Below are 24550 nucleotides of genomic sequence, written 5' to 3'. Positions count from 1 at the left end.
GTAGAATATACTTTTGTTATATAATTTTTAAGATTAGTAGAGTTGGAGTGTGTTTAAATACAAATTTATCAAGGTTTCAGGTTATGGTCTGAAGTTAGGTTAGGTTAGAAAAATAGTGTAGGTATCATTTTGTATATATCAATGGCGAATGTAGAACTGAGAATAAATATGAACTTTGTATTCCCAAAATTCCAACGACGTAAAAATCTCAAACTTCAAATTTATGAATAGTTAAAATCTCTGAGTCTCAAATTTCTAAGTTTCTGGACCTTCTAAATCCCAACCTTTCACGTTTCAAAATTTCTAAATTTCTAGACCCTCCAAATTCCAACTTTTCAGGTCCCAAAATTTCTAAATTCCAACCTTCTATTTCCAAAAATTACTAAACTCCAAATTTCTAAATTCCAACCTCCCACTTCCAAAAATTACTAAATTCCAAATTTCTAAATTCCAACCATCCACTTCCAAAAATTACAAAATTCCAACCTCCCTCTTCCAAAAATTACTAAATTCCAAATTTCTAAATTCCAACCTCCCACTTCCAAAAATTACTAAATTCCAAATTTCTAAATTCCAACCATCCACTTCCAAAAATTACAAAATTCCAACCTCCCTCTTCCAAAAATTTCTAAATTCCAACCTTCCACTTCCAAAAATTACTAAATTCCAAATTTCTAAATTCCAACCTTCCATGTCCCAAAATTTCGAAATCCCAAATTACCAAATTCCAACCTTCCATGTCGCAAAATTCTTAAATCCCAAATTTCTAAATTTCGAGTCCCTCTAAATCCCAACCTTCCATGTCCCAAAAGTCCTAAATCCCAAATTTCTAAATTCCCATCATCCCAAAATTGGACCTCAAATCCCCAACACTTCAATTACCTAAAATCTATCCAAAACCGACCAAAATCCCTAACTCTCAAATTACCTAAAATCGACCTAAAGTTGACCAAAATCCCTAACTCTCCAATGACCTAAAATCCATATAATCTTGTCCAAAATCTCCAACTCTCCAGTTACCTAAAATTGACCTAAAATGGACCAAAATCCCTTACTCCCAAATTACCTAAAGTCGATCCAAACTCTACCAAAATCCCTAACTCTTCAATGACCTAAAATCCACATAGAATCTTTGATAATCCCTAACTCTCCAATCACCCAAATTTATCTCAAGTTGACCAAAATCCCTTCCTCTCTAATTACCTAAAATCGATGCAAACTCGTCCAAAATCCCTAACTCTCGAATTACCCAAATTGATCTAAAGTCAACCAAAATCCCTAATTCTCTAATGACCTAAAGTCCACATAAAATCCTCCAAAATCCCCAACTCTCAAATAACATAATATCCATATAAAATCGTCCAAAATCCTCAACTCTTCAATCACCCAAATCGATCCAAAGTCGATCAAAATTCCTAAATCTCCAGCGATCTAAAATCCACATAAAATCCTCAAAAATCCTCAACTCTCCAATGACATAAAATCCACATAAAATCCTCCAAAATCCCCAACTCTCCAATCACCCAAATCGATCCAAAGTCGACGAAAATCCGTAATTCTCCAGTGACCTAAAAATCCACAAAAATCCTCCAAAATCCTCAACTCTCAAATAACATAAAATTCACATGAAGTCCTCTAAAATCCCCAACTCTCCAGTCACCCAAATCCATCTAAAATCGCCCAAAATGCCAAAATCATTCAAACACTCCAAATTCCACAGAATTAATCTCCCTCGCTCAGCTCCTTTCCATACCTCTCCACAAGAATCCACACCTCCACACGTCTTACAATAAAAAAATGCAAGTCTCATAATGACTCAGCGTAATCGCGATTTCTCGGAACACACTCAAAGCGATTGTATCAGTCATGACGCAATCGATCGAGAAGCGTCGGTCGATGAAGAAACTCGTCGGAGGCGACGCCTGCAGTAACAGGTTGGAATCTTTTGAGCCTGCGCGTTGCAGTCCGCGTTGGTTGGCTGAAAACGAGGCCGTCTCTGAGATACGGCTGCGTTTATAAAACGAGTCGACCGGTAACTCGTTTAGACAGTTCGCAATTATCTCGTGGAGTACCATCGAGCAAAGTACGTACGGATTTTCTTCGCGATATCCGTCCACAAATCATCCTCGCGTTCGATTTCGTGTTGTGCTTTCAGCTCCTAATGGAACCGTCGGATCGATTATCGGGTCGGTTCGAGTTGCCACGCTGAAACAACCGATTTCGTGGCAAATCGAACGTGATCTTGATTGTTTGTTCTGTACCGTGGGCCAATGTTGACGCGTTCTACTGTAACGCTGTGCTCGAACTGTGCGCGGTGCACCGCGATCCGGTGACGCTGAAATTTCTGGACGATAATTATTAGGCGAGATTCGGGGTCAGGTGGTTCTAGGTTATGTAAGATTTAACGGAGAAGTGACTCGTTTGCGGGGTTAATTGGATAGAGGGCGGGGTCTTGCGTGGTGGAATTAATTGGGAGTTAGAGGAAGGTTTTAGGATGATTTTGTGTTTGGGAGTTTAGTCTTTGAGGCACTCAATTTTAAAAAAAAATAAAAACTAGTTGAACAGAGTATATGGACATTATATAATTTAGGCATTTACTGTTATCTATAGGGTATTATGTAATTAGGCATATATCATTTAGGCATTTACTGGCGTTTATAGGGTATTGTCAACGTAATAAAATATTAAATTGTATGACTGTAAATAACTTAGACTTTTCAAGGTGTGAAATTATCCACCTGTGTATTAAAAGCTAAGCAAAAGGTGGGGTAATTTCTAAACCACCTAGCCCTATGCGTAGAATTAAGGGGTGGAGAACCTGGGGCATAGGGGATGTATAGAATTAAGGTGGGGGATTTAGTGTTGGATGTTTGAAATTTTGGATATTGGAAATGATTAGGAACGTTTTTGAGTTAGGGACTTTTTTTAATTTCAAAATATTGGTATTGCTGAAAAGTTAAGTCACTCAGGTATTGAGTGTTTGAGTTATTGAGTTATGGAGTTAGAGGCTTATTAAGTTGTCGAATTGTAGAATCAATTAACTTAACTAAGGCTATTGTACTTAACAAATTATTAAGTTAATGAATCATGGAACAATCGAATTATAGAATTATGGACGTATGGAATTCTTGTATTAATAAGTCACGAAATTGTTGAATTATTGAGTTATTAAATTATGGAATTACTGAATTACTGAATTAGAAAATTATTGAATGACTATATTACTGAGCTATTCATTACTTAATTATTAAGTCTTGCAATTTGAAAATTGTTGAATCATTGACTATTGCAATTTTGGGATTTTTCAGTGGAAGAGTTTAGGACCTAGGGAATTTGGGAACTGGGGAAATTTGAAATTTATGCATTCAGAACTAGAAAATTTTCAAAATTAGAAATTTATGAAATGGAGAATTTATTAAATTTTGGGATTTGGTGATTTGATTGTTGGGTAATTTGGAAATTTGGGAATTCAAGAATTTAAATATAGGGAATTTACAATCTAGGGAATTTAAGAACTATGGAATTTGAAGTGTAGGGAGTTTAGGAACTGCGGAATTTGGAATTTAGAGAATTTAGGATCTGTGGGATTTGGAATGTAGGGAATTTAGGATCTGTGGGATTTGGAATATAGGGAATTTAGAAACTGAGGAATTTGGAGTCCAGGGAATATAGGAACTGTGGGATTTGGAATATAGGGAATTTAGAAACTGAGGAATTTGGAGTATAGGGAATTTGGGAACTGTGGAATTTGGAGTCTAGGGAATTTAGAAATTGAGGAATTTGGAATCTAAGGAATTTAGGATCTGTGGGATTTGAAATCTAGGAAATTTAGGAACTGTGGAATTTGGAATCTAGGGAATTTAGGAACTGTGGAATTTGGAATCTTGGGAATTTAGGAGCTGTGGAATTTGGAATTGTAGAATTTGAAATCTAAGGAATTTAGAAACTGTCGAATTTAGAATCTAGGGAATTTAGGAACTGTGGAGTTTGGAATCTAGGGAATTTAGGAACTGTGGAATTTGGAATCTAGGGAATTTAGGAACTGTCGAATTAAAAATCTAGGGAATTTAGGAACTGTGGAATTTGGAATTGTAGAATTTGGAATCTAGGGAATTTAGAAACTGTCGAATTTAGAATCTAGGGAATTTAGAAACTGTCGAATTTAGAATCTGGGAAATTTAATAACTATGGAATTTGGAATCTACACATTTTAGAAAGTGTACACTTTTGCAATTCACGAAATCTCAAAACTGTGATGTAACATTATATTACATCGAACCAGAAAGATACATATCTTAAAAAATGCACAAGTTAAAATCCTAGTATTTATGAAAATTGAAAACTAGTCTAAAACTTATTGACCATGAAAACAAATGTATAAAAAAAAACTTTCCACAGTATCTCGAAAATACGTGATTGCTTTATTCGGTGGATAATGCGTCCCTGATATCGGTCAACGTTGACCCTCGTATCAGTTAACGCGATAACGAGCCAAAGCGTGGACTGGTTCATTGATCCAAAAGCTATTATTTATTCTTATAGTTAATGGTCCCTGGCAATACCTGGTCACGCTATTGTCATGTATGTACGCGGACACGTATTTACTTTAGCAATTTAGGTCATCAAGATAGGTGGTAGTAATTTTCTGTGATCACATTGATTATTACAGTAAAAACGGTCGTGTGACACGTTATAATGAGAATTATTAATACGGTGATTGGCATGGGAGTTTCCAGTGACTCGCGTATCAAAACGATTAATTGGGCACTGGTGATACGCAACAAATTTTAATACTGAAATATTAATTATGAGACTTATTATGTGTTATGTATAGTAGGCGTGTTAATGTTGTTTCATGTAGTATGTAGCATAATATTATTTTAGTGAGTATTAATTTATTGTGACACTGTGTTAATTGATAACGTGATTGTATACAATTGTAAATTATATGTGTACAATTTTTTTATTATTTTTTTTAATATATGGATTTGTGTTAAAATTGTGTTATATTAAATTGATATTGTGTACAGCATAATATAACATAATATTATTTTACATGACATGGTGTTAATTTATAATAACACAGTATTAATGTTTAATGTAATTGTATACAATTGTAAGTTATATATACACGATTTTATTATTGTTATTTTTAATTAATACAATTTTATAAAACTGCACAAGCATTATTAAATACTTGATTAAAATTGTTTTAATACAATTTAAAATTGTGTTAAAATTATGTTAATACAATTTAAAGCTGTATTAAAATTTTATTAACACTATTTAAAATTGTATTAAAATTATATTATATACAATTAATTTTGTGCTATGTTAAATTAATATTGTGCAGTCTTAAAATAATATTATACTACATACATAATATAAAATATTCAAAACAAAAATTTAAGGTTAGGACAGAAAGATAAATTTTTAAATTAGTCATTTTTCTTAATAATTAATAGTATCAATTACTGTAATTAATATATTTAACTATTCTTATATTTTTCTGACTTCTTCTTACATTACATGTTACATATTTTTATTTCCACACTAAAAAAAGAGGTTATGTGTCAATTATGTTCGTTTCTACTAATTTCAATTGCAAACTGTTATCACAAAAAAATGTGATAAATACATACACAGAAAGTAGAAGTAAATTACTGACTACAGTTGCAAAATGTTACATGTGTAGTTATAAACACATTAATCAACAGAGTGTTGATATCCAAGGTTCTACTGATGATTCATACTGTTTTATGAAGTGGGCACGACAGTTCCTTTTTATCACATAACTCATTAACCACAGTGATAATGCATTTTAAAATACTAACTGTAATATGTTTGTGATTACATGAAGCATCTAATTAATTATACGATTTTATACTATAGAGTTTCACACAGTGTGATACTTGCTTCTTTCTTGATAACTGAGTTATCAAAACCTTGAGATTAAACTTTGTAAACATCGATTACAAATTAGTATGGTATTGTTTTTAAAATTATTATGATGAATGTATAAAAAGAAATGATGAAGTAGTATTTAATATCTAAAGTCCTGAAACAAACATACGTTTAAAAATTCTTCTAATAATAATTTATTAAACAACATTTTCGTCGAGACAGCAAACACGTTCATTTTCCTCAGAATAATCAAATATATATTTCTCTAATTCCATCATTATTTGATTAAATTAAATTTGCACACCAGTCAGCGTGTCGCTTGTCAATGCGGAATGCAGCAGCAGGGAATTGAGATCAATTAAACACCTTCCATCTATCACCTTACTATTTCGATTGAAGTGAGAAACTGAAAGCTGAGCATATGTAATTTAGACTGTAATTAGAACCATCAGACAATTAAATTTACGTAATTAAATATATATAGTAATTTGATGTTTGTCTAAATTTTGTGATGACATAGATTAATACAATTTTTATTACTTTTTAAATGAATGTTCGTATATGTAGAGAGATGTGGACAATTGGGGATAAAGAAGAATTGTGCATTTGGAGAATTATGGAGATTATATATTTTATCAGAAATGTGAAGAATTATTGGTTTGAGGATGTAGAGATTTGGAAGATTTTGGATTTGGTGGAGAGTTGGATGATTGTGGGGTTGGGGATGTAGAGATTTGGATAATTGTGGATTTGGGGATATGGAGAGTTTGGCATATAGGGATTTGGATGAATTTTGGGAAAGTTGAGATTTGGGCAAGTGGAGATTTAGGCAAGTTGAGATTTGGGCAAGTTGAGCTTTGAGCAAGTTGAGATTTGGTGAAGTAGAGATTTGGATAAGTTGAGATTTGGTCAAATGGAGATTTGGTCAAGTAGAGATTTGGATAAGTTGAGATTTGGTCAAATGGAGATTTGGGCAAACTGAGATTTGGTGAAGTAGAGATTTGGATAAGTTGAGATTTGGTCAAATGGAGATTTGGTCAAGTAGAGATTTGGATAAGTTGAGATTTGGTCAAATGGAGATTTGGTCAAGTAGAGATTTGGATAATTTGAGATTTGGACAAGTATAAATTTGGTCAAATACAGATTTGGGCAAGTTGAAATTTGGACAAATAGAGATTTGGTCACATGGAGATTTGGTCAAGTAGAGATTTGGTCAAATGGAGATTTGGTCAAGTAGAGATTTGGTGAAGTTGAGATTTGGTCACATGGAGATTTAGTCAAATAGAGATTTGGGTAAACTGAGATTTGGTCAAGTAGAGATTTGGATAATTTGAGATTTGGACAAGTATAAATTTGGTCAAATACAGATTTGGGCAAGTTGAAATTTGGACAAATAGAGATTTGGTCACATGGAGATTTGGTCAAGTAGAGATTTGGTCAAATGGAGATTTGGTCAAGTAGAGATTTGGTGAAGTTGAGATTTGGTCACATGGAGATTTAGTCAAATAGAGATTTGGGTAAACTGAGATTTGGTCAAGTAGAGATTTGGATAATTTGAGATTTGGACAAGTATAAATTTGGTCAAATACAGATTTGGGCAAGTTGAAATTTGGACAAATAGAGATTTGGTCACATGGAGATTTAGTCAAATAGAGATTTGGGCAAACTGAGATTTGGATAAGTTGAGATTTGGACAAGTATAAATTTGGTCAAATACAGATTTGGGCAAGTTGAAATTTGGACAAATAGAGATTTGGTCACATGGAGATTTAGTCAAATAGAGATTTGGGCAAACTGAGATTTGGATAAGTTGAGATTTGGACAAGTATAAATTTGGTCAAATACAGATTTGGGCAAGTTGAGATTTGGACAAATAGAGATTTGGTCACATGGAGATTTAGTCAAATAGAGACTTGGACAAGTTGAGATTTGGTCAAATGGAGATTTGGGTAAATTGAGATTTGGACAAATAGATGTTTAGGCAAATAAATATTTGGATACATAGAGATTTAAGTAAATATATATTTCAACAAATAGAAATTTATAGATATTTTAATTTGGCTATAGATCTCTATATAGAGATCTAAGCAAGTAGAAATCATATATAGAATTGAGGATACAGGAATTTAGGAATATGGAACATAGATTTGTGGATGTAAATTTAACACTAAAACTACCAAAACACATGATCCTTTTACAAGTTTTTCATGTTCACTTACAAAATTTGTTAAAACAATTTCTTTCGAATTATTCATGAAAGTAAAGAATTAATTCATGTTTTATCATCTATTTATTTATTTAGTAAATTCATTTTTAATTTCAGAAAAGTGTGCATTGGTCACCGGTAGATTCAGTGTTAAACTCCATATTAAAGTTGCTATATGTGGAATATAGAATATAAAATCTACAATAAAAAGTCTGTATACTATATTACAGTTTATATTGCATTACCATATTACTATTATATTATTATAATACTACATACATTACTACATATATGTATACTACATACTGTATATTACAGTCTATACAGTCTACCTAACTCTAGTACAAATTACAACATAAAAGTACAAAATTTAGAACATAAAAGTGAACTAGAAATATTAGAACCTACTGATCCAGAAGTCTATCAATTGAGCAAGCGTTTCCGTATGACACACACATGTTCACACGTTCCGCCATCGAGCACAGTGTAACAAATTACCTTCGAATCGATTAAAAGCAACTTCGGTATATTGCTGCTGGAAAAAGTGACCTACATAACAACGTTTCGCACGTTATTACAGAAAGTACGATGCCGATCGATTTTTATCAACTTCCCGGAAGTTCTCCATGCCGCGCTGTTGCTTTGTCGGCGGCCGCTCTTGGAGTTGAAATGAACTTCAAAGATGTGGACTTAATGAACGGCGCACACTTGAAGCCGGAATACTTGAAGGTCAAACTTCTTTAGAGATTACGGACTTGATTAAATTACGGTTTTTGTGAAATGTTTGTAACGAATTGTTTTCTACAGATTAATCCGCAACATACTATTCCGACGATCGACGATAATGGATTCTGTTTGTGGGAAAGGTAATTTTATTTTACTGGTAAAATATAGAATATTTATTGTGAAGTGATTTATTAGGATTAAAAGTTATTTATTTGTAAATGCATTATCTGGTGTTTGCTGGGTTTAAATTTTCGAACTTGAAAAAATTATATAAAATATTGTTGATAGAGTTTTTAGTAAGTTATTAAAATTCAACCTCAAAAAATATTTATAGAGACACTTAAAAAATTAGTAGTAAAATTACTAGCAGATTATATCAACTTGATATGAAATATTAGTACATGATTATTATTATTATTTCAGTAAAATCATGAAATTCATAAAGAATGTATATGTACATTAAAAATCATCAGTAAAAAATTATCAAAAAAACTATGAACTTCATAAATAATATATATACATTAAAAATCATCAGCAAAAAATTATCAGTAAAATTATGAAGCTCATAAAGAATGTATGTACATAAAAAATCGTCAGCAAAAAAATTATAAATAAAACTATGAACCTCATAAATAATGTGGGCTAATGACCATGGCAGTCGATGCCCATAACGCTAATCATCATCATCATCATAAATAATGTATATACATTAAAAATCATCAGCAAAAAATTATCAATAAAATTATTATGAACCTCGTAAAAAATATAAAAAACAGTGACACACTTGTAAAATCAGTCTCATGAAAAATGAAATAAATGAACTGATAAATAACCTCAAAAAATTATTACTAAAATAACACTTAAATTATGAAATCATTATTACTGAAATAACACTTAAATTATTAAATTATTATTAGTAAAATAACACTTCAATTATTAAATTATTATTAGTAAAATAACACTTCAATTATTAAATTATTGTTAGTAAAATAACACTTAAATTATTAAATTATTATTACTAAAATGACACTTAAATTATTAAATTATTATTAGTAAAATAACACTTAAATTATTAAATTATTATTAGTAAAATAACACTTCAATTATTAAATTATTATTAGTAAAGTAACACTTAAATTATTAAAATTATTATTAGTAAAATGACACTTAAATTATGAAATTATTATTAGTAAAATGACACTTAAATTATTAAATTATTATTACTAAAATGACACTTAAATTATTATATTATTATTACTAAAATGACACCTAAATTATTAAATTATTATTAGTAAAATAACACTTAAATTATTAAATTATTATTAGTAAAATAATACTTAAATTATTAAATTATTATTACTAAAATAACACTTAAATTATTAAATTATTATTAGTAAAATAACACTTAAATTATGAAATTATTATTACTAAAATGACACTTAAATTATTAAATTATTATTACTAAAATGACACTTAAATTATTAAATTATTATTAGTAAAATGACACTTAAATTATTAAATTATTATCACTAAAATAACAAATTATTATCACTAAAACAACCCATAACTTATTAAATGTACTTAAATCAGTAAAAATCGTGTACGAACAAATTCCACAAAACGAAGAACGAAGAAATAACAGAAAGTTCGTGTCGTGAAATTGTACAAAGTATCGAGTCTCTCGAAAGTAATTTCAATCGATTTCCTCAATTTCCCGTTAACAATCGGATAGAATTCCCATAGTTTAGCAACAGTTGATCGTCGAGATACCATGAGTGACTTTCTCGTTCGAGTTACGTTGGTGGAACATGTCGTAATAATGATTGCGAATGCCGTAAATAGAAATAAGTATAGCGTATGCTCGCTCTTTTTCCTTTTAGCCGTGCCATTATGACATACTTGGCGGATCAGTATGGCAAAAACGACAACCTGTACCCGAAGGACCCAAAAAAACGTGCGGTCGTTAATCAAAGACTATACTTCGATGCTTGTACCTTGTACAAAGCCTTTTCCGATTATTATGTGAGTATCGATTCATTTATTTTATGATATGAATTGTGGAAATAAATGCTTTTGTATGTTTTTCTTGGGACGTTGATATTTTTTCAAGATGGACGTTGTGGTCGATGAAATTTATTTCATAGGGTGCATTGTGATAATATATGGTTTTGTAAGTTTTTTTTGGGTGGATGGATTTTTTGTACGATGGACGTTTGTTTATTTCATAATGTGCATTGGGAAAATATATAAGGTTTTATAAGGCTTTCTTGAGCGAGTGAAAGTTTTCCAAGATGGACGTTACGTGTTTTATTATTTTGGAGAATCGTTGACTGATTTGTTGTTTGTGGATTTTAGGGATGTTAGATTATTTTTTTGTGGATTTTAGGGACAATAGATTATTGTTTTATAAATATTAGGTTTACTAGTTTATTATTTGAGGGATTCTACGTTCACTGATTTAGTAGTTTTAAGATTTTAGGTTAAATGATTTATCATTTTTAGAATTTTAGGTTAAGTGATTTATTGTTCTAAGGATTTTAGGTTAACTGATTTGTAACTCTAAAGATTTTAGGTTCACTAGATTATTGTTTTATGGACTTTAGGTTAAGCTAATTTATCCTTGTAAGGATTTTACGTTTACTAGTTTATCATTTTGAAGAGTTTATGTTAACTAAATTTATGTTTCTAAAGATTTTAGCTTCACTCGTTTATCGTTTTAAGAATTTTATGTTAAGCTAATTTTTGCCTGTAAAGATTTTATATGTACTAATTTATAATTTTAAGAATTTTATTTTAAACTAATTTATCATTTTTAGGATTTCAAGTTTAAAATTTATTATTTTAAATATTTCAAGCCCACTAATTTATTATTCTAACTATTTTATATTCACTAAATCACTTCAAAGATGTTAGGTTAACCAATCTGTCATTTTAAGGATTTCATGTTAAACTAATTTATGCTTATAAAAATTTCAGATTCACTAATTTTAATGTTCATTAAAGTCGGTTCACCAGTTTATAATTTTAAGAATTTAAGTTTAAACTAATTTACCATTTTTAGGATTTCAAGCTTAAAATTTATTATTTTAAATATTACAAACCCCCAAATTTATTATTTTATTCCATATTCACTAACATATCACTTCAAAGATTTCAGATTACCGAATTTATGATTTCAGAGATCATATGTCAAACTAATTTATCAAATTCCCTTTTCATGTAAATTCCCTGGTTAACGTTATTTCAATTGACCGATCCAACTGAAATTATATTGCGCCCAAAGTGATTAAAAATTCCAGTTAATTAATTATATATGTATATATTTTGCAGTATCCGATCGTGTTTGCTAAAGCGCCGAAAGACCAAGCCAAATATGAGGCTCTCGGTACAGCCTTCCAATTTCTCGATAAATTCCTCGAGGGGCAAAACTATGTGGCAGGAAATAATATGACCCTTGCTGATTTGAGTCTTACTGCTACTGTAACCACTGCAGAGGTAATATTTTTTCTGTTCAGTTTAAAAACTTTATTTTTAGATCATGTTAGGAGGATTGATTTTTTTATGTATTTTTGTTAGTATGTTTTGATTGATGCAATATGTGGAGGGTGTTTTACTTAATGATTAATTATTTAATATAATGATTGATTATATTAAATGATTAATTAGTTGATATAAAATTTGAGGAAATTGTAATTTCTTAGGATATGGTGTGATGTTATGGTTAATGTAATATTACAGTTTTATAAGTCCCAAAAAATCCAAAAGTCCCAAAGGTCCCAAAAATCTCAAAAGTTCAAAGGTTCTAAAAATTCCTAAAATTACATAAGTCCCAAAAATCCAAAAAATCCCAAAAGTTCCAAAATTTCTAAAAATCCCAAGAGTCCCAAAAATCCCAAAAATTCTAAAAATTCCAAAAATCTCTAAGGTCCCAAAAATGCAAAAAATTCTAAGAATTCTAAAAATCCCAAAAGTCCCAAAGGTCCCAAAATTCCCAGAAGTTCCAAAGGTCCCAAAAATCCAAAAAAACCCAAAAGTCCTAAAAATCCCAAAGGCCCCAAAAGTCCCAAAAATCCCAAAAGTCCCAGAAATCACCTAAATTCCAAAAGTACCACAAGTCCCAAAATTCCCAGAAATTCCAAAGGTCCCAAAAATCCCAAAAAACCCAAAAGTCCCAAAAATCCCAAAATTTCCAAAAGTCCCAAAAGTCCCAAAGATCCCAAAAATCCCAAAAGTCCCAGAAATCCCAAAAATTCCAAAGGTACCACAAGTCCCAAAATTCCCAGAAGTTCCAAAGGTCCCAAAAATCCCAAAAAACCCAAAAGTCCCAAAAATCCCAAAATTTCCAAAAGTCCCAAAAGTCCCAAAGATCCCAGAAATCCCAAAGGTCCCAGAAATCACCAAAATTCCAAAAGTACCACAAGTCCCAAAATTCCCAGAAATTCCAAAGGTCCCAAAAATCCCAAAAAACCCACAAGTCCCAAAAATCCCAAAATTTCCAAAAGTCCCAAAGATTCAAAAATTCCAAAAGTACCACAAGTCCCAAAAATCCCAAGAATCCCAAAACAAAAATTTTGTAAATTAAAACCACGAAGTAACCAGCATTACACTTACAGAAAATCGTAAAATATTTATCAACCAATTTAAATTACAAATGAAAATGATCATCATTGCGAATAATTATAACCATAGCGTGTTGAACCGTGTACAACCATTTTCACCGCAGAATACACGGTGTTAATCAGTCAGACGGCAACAATGAGCGCTCAGTTAGTTGTTAGCGTTCTTAATTTACGATGTTTGATAAAACTTGAATGCAACTCTTTGTTTATCGAAGTATTTTCCCGGCGTATCTCCGTAATTTGTTACCGACCTACATCGGACACCTCGAAGATACAAAGAAACAAAAATGGAAATAGAAATTCTTAATCTTGACGAGGGTACAACGTGTTTCTTCATTTTACTTGCTATTTTTAATGCATACGAATCGAGAAATATTAAAGGAGAGTGTGGAAGAATTACTGGGATGAAAATTATAAAATTTTTTTAATAATAATGTTTTGTGGTTTATGCAAGTTTTTAGAGAAAATGGCGAAATGGTAGTATTTATTGAAATAAATTATTTATAAACTTCTGTAAAGTATAAAGAAATATTAAAGTATTTTTATTCTGTCTGAATGCATATTTTTACAAACGACAGATAGTAAAATATAGTATAGATAAATTATTCATAAATTAGCATGGAGAATGATAGGAAATTTTTGCAAGTATTTACATATTTACATGCAAATTTTTGCAAATGACAGAATATTTTATAAACTGTTACAAAGTGTATTAGAAACAAAGATTAGTAGCATTGAAACTTTGAGAATTTTGCATCTAGAATTTAAAGTATAAAAATACTCCACGTAAAATACTTTTCACATTAAAAAATATAATGTCTATAATTCAAAATATTAAAAAATTTGACATAAAATATTTTTCACATTAAAAAATATAATATATATAATTAAAAATATAAAAATACTCCACGTAAAATATTACTCACACTAAAAAATACAATGTCTATAATTCACAATATAAAAATAATCGATAAAATTAAAAAATTGAAAAACATTTATCGCAGGACTTAAACCATCAAAGAATAGAAAAAAGAATGTCGAAATTAGAATTGAAAATTTAATTTACTATTTTTCTCTGTATCCATCAGCTTCCATTTTATTCTCGAGATACAGATAAAAGGCAACTAGAGTGGTCGCGTAATTTCACCGGCACAAATTGAACAATACATTTCTATTTGACTTAACACATTGTTTCCCATATGACCCACTACTGGGACTTGAAATTCTAACACGAACAAACGTTCGCATCAGGCTGCAGAATTATACGGGATAATAGTCCGTGAACAATCTGTTGCCTCGAATCACGAATTCAAAAATTCTGTTGTTAGCCACCGATCGTACGAAGAAAGTATTAGACCTAACTGTTATATCATTTCAATAGTTCATGGATATTTATCAAATGAATTTAGTGGCAAAGGTATTTGGAGGTTATGGTGACTTTAGTTGTAAATAATTTAATATAAAATTTTTCTTTGTAGTTTTGTGTGCAATGGCCAGAAGTACATGTCGGCCATTTTACATATGCTCTTTGAATTCCACAAGGGTAGTTCCTACCAAAAATATTTGTGATGTTGATCCAAGTGCATTTGTTCGTAAACGCCAAAGGTGTCGACTTATTTCCATCACTACACTTTCGTGACAAATTGCGAAAGTTCTAATGATATCCAAAATGCCTTCTCATTTTGCTCAAAAATTGATTTTTATCGACTACTGAAAATTTGCATCTCAGAAAATTTGTTAATAATATCAAGTCGTCGACAACGTAAGAGCTTGTTAAAAATTTGTTTGAATTTAATGTAAATCGACATCACTATCTCTCTAACATAAAACAATGCCTCTAATAGAAAAACAATTACAAATAAATTAAAATGTAAGGTTAAGTAATGTAAGTGGCTAAATGTAGAGGTTATGTAGGGGTTAGAGGTATAAACGAAAATACGAAAGATAGAAAATTAATGACAGAAACCCAGATTTTTATGAATATAGTTTTGTGTGGCGTATCGTTTGGCAAATATTTGTTCGTAGAAAGGAGAAAAAAATATTGACGTATGGAAATTGCTAGAATGTGGAATAGCGCGAAAAATTCGGAGCAGTTAGCGAACAAGTGAAATATTTTTGTAGGCAAACTCGTTCTACGTTGATATTTTCGTTAGGTAAATATTTGTGTATGGGGTGGACAAATATTGACGTACACAAATTCGAACATAATTGAATCAAACAAGACGAACAAAAGATGGGAACTAAGCCCTCTATCACGTTTTGTGATATTTTGTTTTGAATTCGAACATGTTTCACATGTTCAAATAATCAGTTTTAATTTGAACAATTATTGAACTTCAAATAATCAGAAATTCGATAATTTTGATGTTGCAAAATTTCAGTACTAAAATTTTATGATGTTTTAAACTCTCAAGGTTATTCTTTCCTATTTCAAGATCATTCCCTTCTATTTCAAGGTTATACTTCGGTTCAAAGATTCAAAAAGTGCAATCCAAGAAATAGTTTACTATACAAAGATGAAGTAATCCAAGAAATAAATTGCTGTACAAATATCTCTAGTAAAGTCCATTTCTTCCGTTCATTCGATAAATAATTTTTGCAACAGGTTCTGGACTACGACATCAGCAAATACAAGAATGTCAGCAGGTGGTTGGCGAGGATGAAATCAGAGGCGCCGAAGTACGAAGAATACAACAACAAAGGTGTTCAAGCTTTCAAGGCACTCGCAGAGAGCATGATGAAGAAATGAGTAGCTAAATGGTGCACTCTTATAAATTTAAACAATGTAACTGTTAATTTAATGTTCTATTAATTTTAAAATAAAATTTTGCGTCAGTATTGAATTTTCTAATTCTTAAAAGTTCCTTAATTCCTCAGGTAAATTTTGTAGTTCCTTATTTCCTTAAGTTCTAAATTCCTAGACCTTCAATTAAGTTAGTTAATACCTTAGTTTAATTTAATTACTAAAGTACCCAAATCACCAAGCCTCCATTTTGAAATCACCTCAACAAATATACAAACATAACCTAATTTAAACAAACTTAACCTAACCACTTATAGCTAAGAAATAGTTGATAACCTATTAGAAATTATTATCTGGTCATTAAGTATTATGAGGTAGAACGTTGTTATTAACTAGTAGTAATTAGTATGTGGTTTCTCATACATAACCTGACCTAATTTAACCTATTAGAAATTATTATCTGGTCATTAAGTATTATGAGGTAGAACGTTGTTATTAACTATTAGTAATTAGTATGTGGTTCCTCATACATAACCTAATCTAATTTAACCTATTAGAAATTATTATCTAGTCATTAACTATTACAAACTAGAACCTTGTTACTAATCATAAGTAATTAGAATGTGGTTCCTCATACATAACCTAACCACTAACTTACAGTTAAGAACTAGTTATTAACCTACTAGGAATTATTATCTAGTCATTAATTATTATAAACTAGAACCTTGTTACTAACCATAAGTAATTAATATATGGTTCCTCATACATAACCTAACCTAACTTAACCTGACCACTAACTTACAGTTAAGAAATATTAACCTATTATAAATTATTATCTAGTCATTAAGTATTATAAACTAGAACGTTGTTACTAACCATAAGTAATTAGTATGTGGTTCCTCCTCAAGAAAGGAAATAGTTTTATCTCCACGACGTCCAAGGAGACACCACTCGCGGCAACACCTAAATTCACCGTGATTGCGTTACGCAACCACCTGAGACACCATAAATCTCCAGCGCAACAGAAGGTTCTTCGTTTTATGATAAATGAGAACCGACCGAGACAGAAATCCAGGTGCAACGGCCTCACGTGTACCTGGCCGACAATTATTAATGCGATACACAATCGCGTAAGCGTGGAATGAAAGCGAGCTAACCGATTAGAACTTTAAACACAGCCTGAAATGTGGAACGAACGGTGTCGTGCGTTTATTCATTTCGCTTACACTTTGATGCACATTTCTTCAACGACTCTATCGCGGCCATTATGGGCCGCCCTGTTACGAGTACAGTCTCGATAAAAGCGAAAACCACAAAAAATACGAAAAATGGACCTGTAATAGTTTTTAGAAGTTATGCTCTTCACAGTAAATTCAAACAGGAGTACATTTCTAACGAGTTCTTAATTTAATCGATAATTTTATTAATCTTTTGGAGGTTCAAACTTTCGATAGCTGATGAAAGTCGATTTTGGAGCAAAATGGGATGGAATTTTGGATCATCATTTATAGTTAATTTCAGTTGTGGAAAAAGGAAATAATCACAAGGAGATAAGTCAGGATTTGGAGGATGTTGGAACAGGCTTATTTCTCCACCAAAAATTCACGAACAAGTTCTGTGACATGATGCGTCATACAACAGAAACCAACTTCCGGCGCTCGATATTCGGGCCTCACCAACGATCCTCTTCCACAAATGTTCCATAACACCCAAATAATATTCGCAATTAACATTTTGTCCCTGTAGAACGAATTCCCGAAGTATAATTCCTTTAGAATCGTAAAAGCAAATTAACATTGTCTTCTCTCGGGACTTTAGGAATCGCAATTTTTTTTATTTTGGAAAGCCTGGAGATTTCCACGTAGCACTTTGGCGCTTTATTCGAGGTATATACTTGAAGCACCAATCACTAGTTACAATAGATTCCAGGAATGTACAGTTTCGTCTGGCTGTTTTGATAAGATCTCGCAATATTCAACGCGAGCAATTTGTTGCGCTTGCCGGTGATTTTGTGACACGGTGACGAAAGGTTCTGTCGCATTAAACGTTATAAGTTTATTCGTTGCTGGATTCCAATAATTTTTGTGTTTTATAGGGGAGGCATACTGTTTTTAGATAGCATATTTTGATAAATAGCGCTGGTTTTCCTTGAATTTAAAAAGTGGTATCTATGTACAATTGATTTTCACAGAAAGTTTGCTCTTCATCGATCGCACGTTATAGCACTGTTTGACTACCATTTTATTTCTACATCTGTCTTGTAGGCTATAGCATCGAATCGACACGCAGCCACGTTCAGTTCTCCCTAACAACACAACAGTATACATTTACATTTTTTGCACTCCGTGACTTAATTCCCATCGTGTTATTACCGAAGGTGTTGGTTCTGTTGCGTGCTAATTTTGTTACAGGTGATAATTGAAAATGGCAGGGAAATCTGCAATTGTAATTGTTTTCTGGAATAACGGGATGACATTCTTGAAATGTGTGTTTGACAATTCAAATACTCTCTGATACACAAACAAATGTAAAGTAAATGTCAAAAATAAAGAAAACCAGAAATAAATTACTGAACTAAATATCAGAGGTAAATGTAACAAATCAATACGTAAAATAAATAGCACAGGTCAATACCCAAAATAAATATCTGAAATAAATTTCGGAGGTCTATATTGCAAATGGATATCAAAATTAAGTATTTAAAATAATTGGCAAGCATAAATATAAGAAGGAAATGTCTAAAACAAATTGCGGGAAAAAATACGAAAAATCTGTGTCAAATATAAATTTGTGCTAAGTATAAAAAATATTGGTAAATGTTGAAGATAAATATGAAATGCGAATATTTCAGGTAAATATTAAAAATAAATATCGGAAGTAAATGCAAAAAATTAATATTGGAGGTAAATGTTGAAAATAAGTATCAGGAATAAAATAAAATATCACTAATATTATTCCACATATAACCTACTATACAAAAAAATTTAGAAACAAAATTCTTTGAATGTTCTCTTCACAAAATATTACCAATAAATGTTTGACTACCCCTTCATTTTATGTTGAAGTATCTGATGTTGTTCTGGTGTTTCTGTTACCCCGTTTAAGGGGTGGATTTAACTTGTCGGAGGAAATGGAACGCTTCAGCAGTAAATAACGCGGAACCACGAGGATAGATCTTAGAATCGTTGAACAGTTATAAAGGAAACGTGCCGCGGTGTGCAATAAATGCAGAGGAAGATACATATACTGGTATCCGTGGTTTAGTGTCTCTATGAATATTGATTCAGTCAGCGGTATCGATTGCATGTAAAATCGTGGCGAAAATAGTAGAAGTTTTATGGAATATGCATTCCCTCAAGTGGAAAGCATGAATCTCTTTATTCACTATTCCGTGGTTTCAAGAATGTCGTTCCTGTTACAAAATAATCAATAATGTTGTTCTTGTATTAAATAATCTCTTTTGATAAACAATTTTAGCTGCAAACAGTTTCTGATTGATTTCGTTGTAGAATTAATCAAAGTTTTGTAATTTTATGATTTTTAGAATTGAAAAGAAAAAGAAGTTTCAAGCTTTTGACCTAAGCTTAATTTGGCGCAAGCTTGATGTAATTTGTAGTAATTAATTTTGTAATATAGTAACGTTTTTCTTCTTTTAAAGAGAAATTCATCAGCACAGAAATTTACGTAATTAAATTTCAAGAAGAAATGAATTTTTACACAGTAGAATATTTCTTCAATAAAATAAATTTAATAAACAGAAATGAAATAAAATTAAATTAACCTTCACTGTTCGAATGTACTAAATCGAAAATACTTGCACAAGTTAACAAATTAATTATTTGGTCGATGTTCATGAATATGTTAAATGGCAGTTTCAGTTGACAGATTACAATGTCAATAGACTTATACTATGCACCAATGAGTGCGCCGTGTAGAGCAGTTATGCTGACAGCTGAAGCTATAGGATTACCCTTGAACTTGAAACACCTGGATATACTATCTGGCGAACATCTAACACCAGAATATGAGGAGGTAAGTATCAAAGCGTCTCAAGTACCGATGTCAACCCAGGAGCTGGCGCGTGAAAGTAAAAGAAGCCCACCGTGAACATTTGTAGTCACATTTCGGCAAATGAGAATGACAACTGCTGAACGCAAGTAGCACTTGAGAGACGTTTGCCTGTTTTTCGCCTAATTGGCGACCGCGAGAGCCAATATACCGCCGAAAATACGTGTGACGCCATTTTTTTATTCTGACCAATTGGAGTGGCGCTTCTAAACACCACGCGCCAACTCGTGGGTTGACATCGGTATATGGAAATGTGGAATTTGGGGTTTGACAGTTTGGGGTTTAGAAACGTTGAAGTTGGAGTTTGGATGTTTGCGTATTCAGAAATGTAGAAATTTGAGCGGATGAAAATTTGAAGTTGGATATTTAGAAAAGTGGAACGGGTTTATGGAAATTTGGAAATTTGGATATTTGGAAGGGTAGAAATTTGGGGTTGTGCAAATTTAAAAATTTGGATAGAAGGGTAGTTTCTTGACAAATTTAGATACTTAAGAGTGGAAATTTGGTCATCATAGGCATTTGGCAAGCTGGATAATTGTAAGCTTGATAACTGGAAGTCTAATAAGTGTAAGCTTGATAACTGAAAGTCTGATAAATGTAAGCTTGAGAACAGGAAGTCTGATAAGTGTAAGCTTGATAACTGAAAGTCTGATAAATGTAAGCTTGAGAATAGGAAGTCTGATAAGTGTAAGCGTGATAACTGAAAGTCTGATAAATGTAAGCTTGATAACTGGAAGTCTGATAAATGTAAACATGATTTTGCAAGGTTCCCAAATTCCTATATTGCTCAATGCTCACATCTCAAATTGTATAGCTCCCCAAATCCCTAAAGTCCTACATCTCCAAATCCTTATATTCCCAAATTCCAATATCTCCAAATACCTACATCCCCAAATTACAAAATTCCCAAATTCTATGTTTCCCAAGTCTCAGATCTCAAATTATTTACCTCCCTAAATTTCTGTATCCCCAGATCCCTAAATTCCCAATTCCCTACGTCTCCAAATCTCTATATTCCCAAATTCAGTATTCAGAAATGTAGAAATATAGAAATTTCAGTTGTAGCTCTTCTGAACATCTCAGCCTCTTCACACGCCAACTCGTGGTTTGGCAGCGGTACACCTTTCACTCCTAGAAACTTTACAATAATTTATTAATTTTTACAATAACAAGTATCAGAATAAAAAATTCCAAGCTTCCTGTACTTCTAAATCCTTGAAATCTTAAATTTCTAAATTCCCAAGTTTCGACACTTTTTTCTAAAAAATTCTAAATTCCCAAGTTTCGACACTTTTTTCTAAAAAATTCTAAATTTCTAAATTTTTCTAATTTGCCAATTTTCTTCAATTTCTAAATTTCCACATTTCTACACTTTCACACTACTAAATTTCTAAATTTTCAAATCCCACATCTCTCTACCTTAAAAATTCACAAAATCCAATTTAATAACCAACAGTTTCACCCACAATATTCTTCCTCCATCAACAACAGTATTTTGCTATATAGCCGATTAGCGAGATCAATACTTGAATATCAGACTTGAACTTCGTCCGACCGTATTTATTATACCCCGACGTCAAATACGAATGGTCAAATTCACAATAACGAGACATTAATCGAACGTAAATGTTATTTAGGGGAATGTGATTATGCACCGATATAAATTAATCGGATATGATTATGGAGACATTATACACGGTTTCTCAATCACGGTGTTATGAGCGAATGCCTTAATGTGATTAATAAACCTCCGTAATTAATCAACTTCAAAGCTGCGTTCGCTCAGTTTCATTTAATCCCACAACCGGTTCGCTTAATCGATTCACCCGTTCTGAAATGAAGCTAACTGCACGATTTATGAGAGCGCATCGTGCATTAAATATGTAACCTAATTTTGTATGTTTTTTTTTTTTGTTTATAGATGAATCCTCAGAAAAATGTACCGTTTCTTGTGAATGGTGATGTGAAGCTGTCGGAGAGGTTCGGAATTAATTATAGTGGTTTTTAATTGTTTTTTGATTATTGTTAAGTAGATTATTGTTGGGTAGAGTGCAAATTTGTGTACTGTGTTTTACTGATTGCAGCCGTGCCATTATATCGTACCTGGCCGATCAATATGGTAAAAATGCTAGGTTGTATCCGCGATCACCGGATAAACGAGCTTTGGTCAATCAAATACTGAATTTTGACATGGGTATACTTTATAAGTCGCTCAAGTATTACTACGTTAGTATTTGTTAATTTCATTTATGAATAATATTAAGTTTGGAATTTTGGAATTTTAGAACTTTGGGATTGGAAATTTTGGAATTTGGAAATTTTGTAATTTGGAAATTTTGGAATATGGAAATTTTGGAATTTGGAAATTTTGGAATTTGGAACTTTGGGATTCTGAAATTTTGGAATTTGGAAATTTTGGAATTTGGAACTTTGGGATTCTGAAATTTTGGAATTTGGAAATTTTGGAATTTGGAAATTTTGGAATTTGGAACTTTGGGATTCTGAAATTTTGGAATTTGGAAATTTGGAAATTTGGATATTTTGGAATTTGGAAATTGTGGAATTTGGAAATTTTTGAATTTGGAACTTTGGGATTCTGAAATTTTGGAATTTGGAAATTTTGGAATTTGGAAATTTTGTAATTTGGAAATTTTGGAATATGGAAATTTTGGAATTTGGAAATTTTGGAATTTGGATATTTTGGAATTTGGAAATTTTTGAATTTGGAAATTTTTGAATTTGGAAATTTTGTAATTTGGAAATTTTGTAATTTGGAAATTTTGGAATATGGAAATTTTGGAATTTGAAAATTTTGGAATTTGGATATTTTGGAATTTGGAAATTGGAAATTTTGGAATTTGGAAATTGTGGAATTTGGAAATTTTGGAATTTGGAACTTTGGGATTCTGAAGTTTTGGAATTTGAAAACTTTGGAATTTGGAAATTTTGGTATTTTGGAACTTCGGAATTCTGAAACTTTGGAATTTGAAAATTTTGGAATTTGGAAATTTTGGAATTTTGGAACTTTGGGATTCTGAAACTTTGGCATTTTAAAATTTTGGAATTTGGAAATTTTGGAATTTAGAAATTTTGGAATTTGGAAATTTTAGAATTTGGAAATTTTGGAATTTGGAAATTTTGGAATTTGGAAATTTTGGAATTTGGGACTTTGGGATTCTGAAGTTTTGGAATTTGAAAACTTTGGAATTTGGAAATTTTGGAATTTTGGAATTTTGGAATTCTGAAACTGGAATTTGAAAATTTTTGAATTTTGGAACTTTGGGATTCTGAAACTTTGGAATTTGAAAATTTTGGAATTTGGAAATTTTGGAATTTAGAAATTTTGGAATTTGGAAATTTTGGAATTTGGAAATTTTGGAATTTGGAAATTTTGGAATTTGGAAATTTTGGAATTTGGAAATTTTGGAATTTGGAAATTTTGGAATTTGGAAATTTTGGTATTTGGAAATTTTGGAATTTGAAAATTTTCTAATTTGAAAATTTTGGAAATCTTGAAATTTTTACTTACACAATTCCATCCGATTTTACCCGATTCCATCCGAACTTTATCGAATTTTTATTACAGTATCCAGCTGTGTTCTACGGAAGAGATTACGATCCAGAGCAGTATCAACAAGTGGAAAATGCATTCGAGATCCTCGATAAATTATTAGAAGGTCACGAATACGTCACGGGACGTTATATGACAATCGCTGATCTCTCTTTAGCTGCCAACGTGTCAACAATGGAGGTCTGTCATAAAAAACTATTTTATGAACAACAGTAATTAATAGTAATTAATTACTTAAACATGATTTGAGAATTGTACGTGTAAATCATTTTTGATGGTAGGTTTACAATTTTGACGTGGAGAAATATCAAAATGTCGCGAAATGGATGGACAGGATTAAAGCATCAGCGCCAGGATATCGAACAGCTAATGGCGAAGGTCTGGAAGTTATGAGGAAGATTTTTGAGAACTCTCAAAATAAATAATTATTTAAATTTAAATTGTGAGGTTGAAAAGAGAAAATATATAAAAATATAATTTACAATTTGTGTCACAGTAGATCAATTTTAGAAATTTAATTGAAGATTGTAATTGTTAAATATAATGTGATAAAAATGTAATAAAACACAGTGAAATACTAACATAGTGAAATAAAACATAGTGAAATACTAACTGTTCATAATATGCAATAAAAAGTAATGAATTATAATGTAACATTTATTAAAATAACGTGTAATTTAAATGTTAATAAAACTCAATAAAATTCAATGAAA

At 31.2% G+C, this 24550-nt stretch overlaps 3 protein-coding genes across 5 annotated transcripts in view; 2 read left to right on the top strand and 1 right to left on the bottom strand.

Moving 5' to 3' along the window:
• LOC100880687 (cyclic GMP-AMP phosphodiesterase SMPDL3A) overlaps positions 1-17095 on the bottom strand; it is a 188355-nt gene extending 171260 nt beyond the window's left edge. The window contains exon 1 of the mRNA XM_076539329.1: positions 17075-17095. The gene's annotated coding sequence lies outside the window, so the exon portion shown is untranslated. The remainder of the gene's footprint in view (positions 1-17074) is intronic.
• On the top strand, positions 1926-16298 carry LOC100879899 (glutathione S-transferase 1-1). The gene is made up of 6 exons (XM_012290027.2): positions 1926-2083; positions 8691-8839; positions 8918-8976; positions 10717-10858; positions 12167-12331; positions 16061-16298. The coding sequence occupies exons 2-6, from the start codon at positions 8699-8701 to the stop codon at positions 16202-16204; spliced, it is 651 nt and encodes a 216-aa protein (XP_012145417.1). The 5' UTR covers positions 1926-2083; positions 8691-8698; the 3' UTR covers positions 16205-16298.
• Positions 17096-18488: 1393 nt separating the features above from the next.
• On the top strand, positions 18489-24521 carry LOC105664291 (glutathione S-transferase 1-1-like). Of its 3 annotated transcripts, XM_076539331.1 has the most exons (7): positions 18626-18785; positions 19264-19447; positions 20071-20230; positions 22188-22246; positions 22351-22492; positions 23853-24017; positions 24119-24521. In XM_076539331.1, the coding sequence occupies exons 3-7, from the start codon at positions 20090-20092 to the stop codon at positions 24260-24262; spliced, it is 651 nt and encodes a 216-aa protein (XP_076395446.1). In that variant the 5' UTR covers positions 18626-18785; positions 19264-19447; positions 20071-20089; the 3' UTR covers positions 24263-24521. The 3 variants fall into 3 exon arrangements, with proteins under 3 accessions (XP_076395445.1, XP_076395446.1, XP_076395447.1); XM_076539330.1 differs by lacking the exons at positions 18626-18785; positions 19264-19447 and adding an exon at positions 18489-18609 and having other exon boundaries at positions 24119-24520; XM_076539332.1 differs by lacking the exon at positions 19264-19447.
• The last annotated feature ends 29 nt before the right edge of the window (positions 24522-24550 follow it).

The sequence above is a fragment of the Megachile rotundata genome, chromosome 13 (assembly GCF_050947335.1).
Source record: "Megachile rotundata isolate GNS110a chromosome 13, iyMegRotu1, whole genome shotgun sequence".
NCBI lineage: Eukaryota > Metazoa > Arthropoda > Insecta > Hymenoptera > Megachilidae > Megachile > Megachile rotundata.
This window is presented reverse-complemented; position numbering and strand designations above follow the sequence as displayed.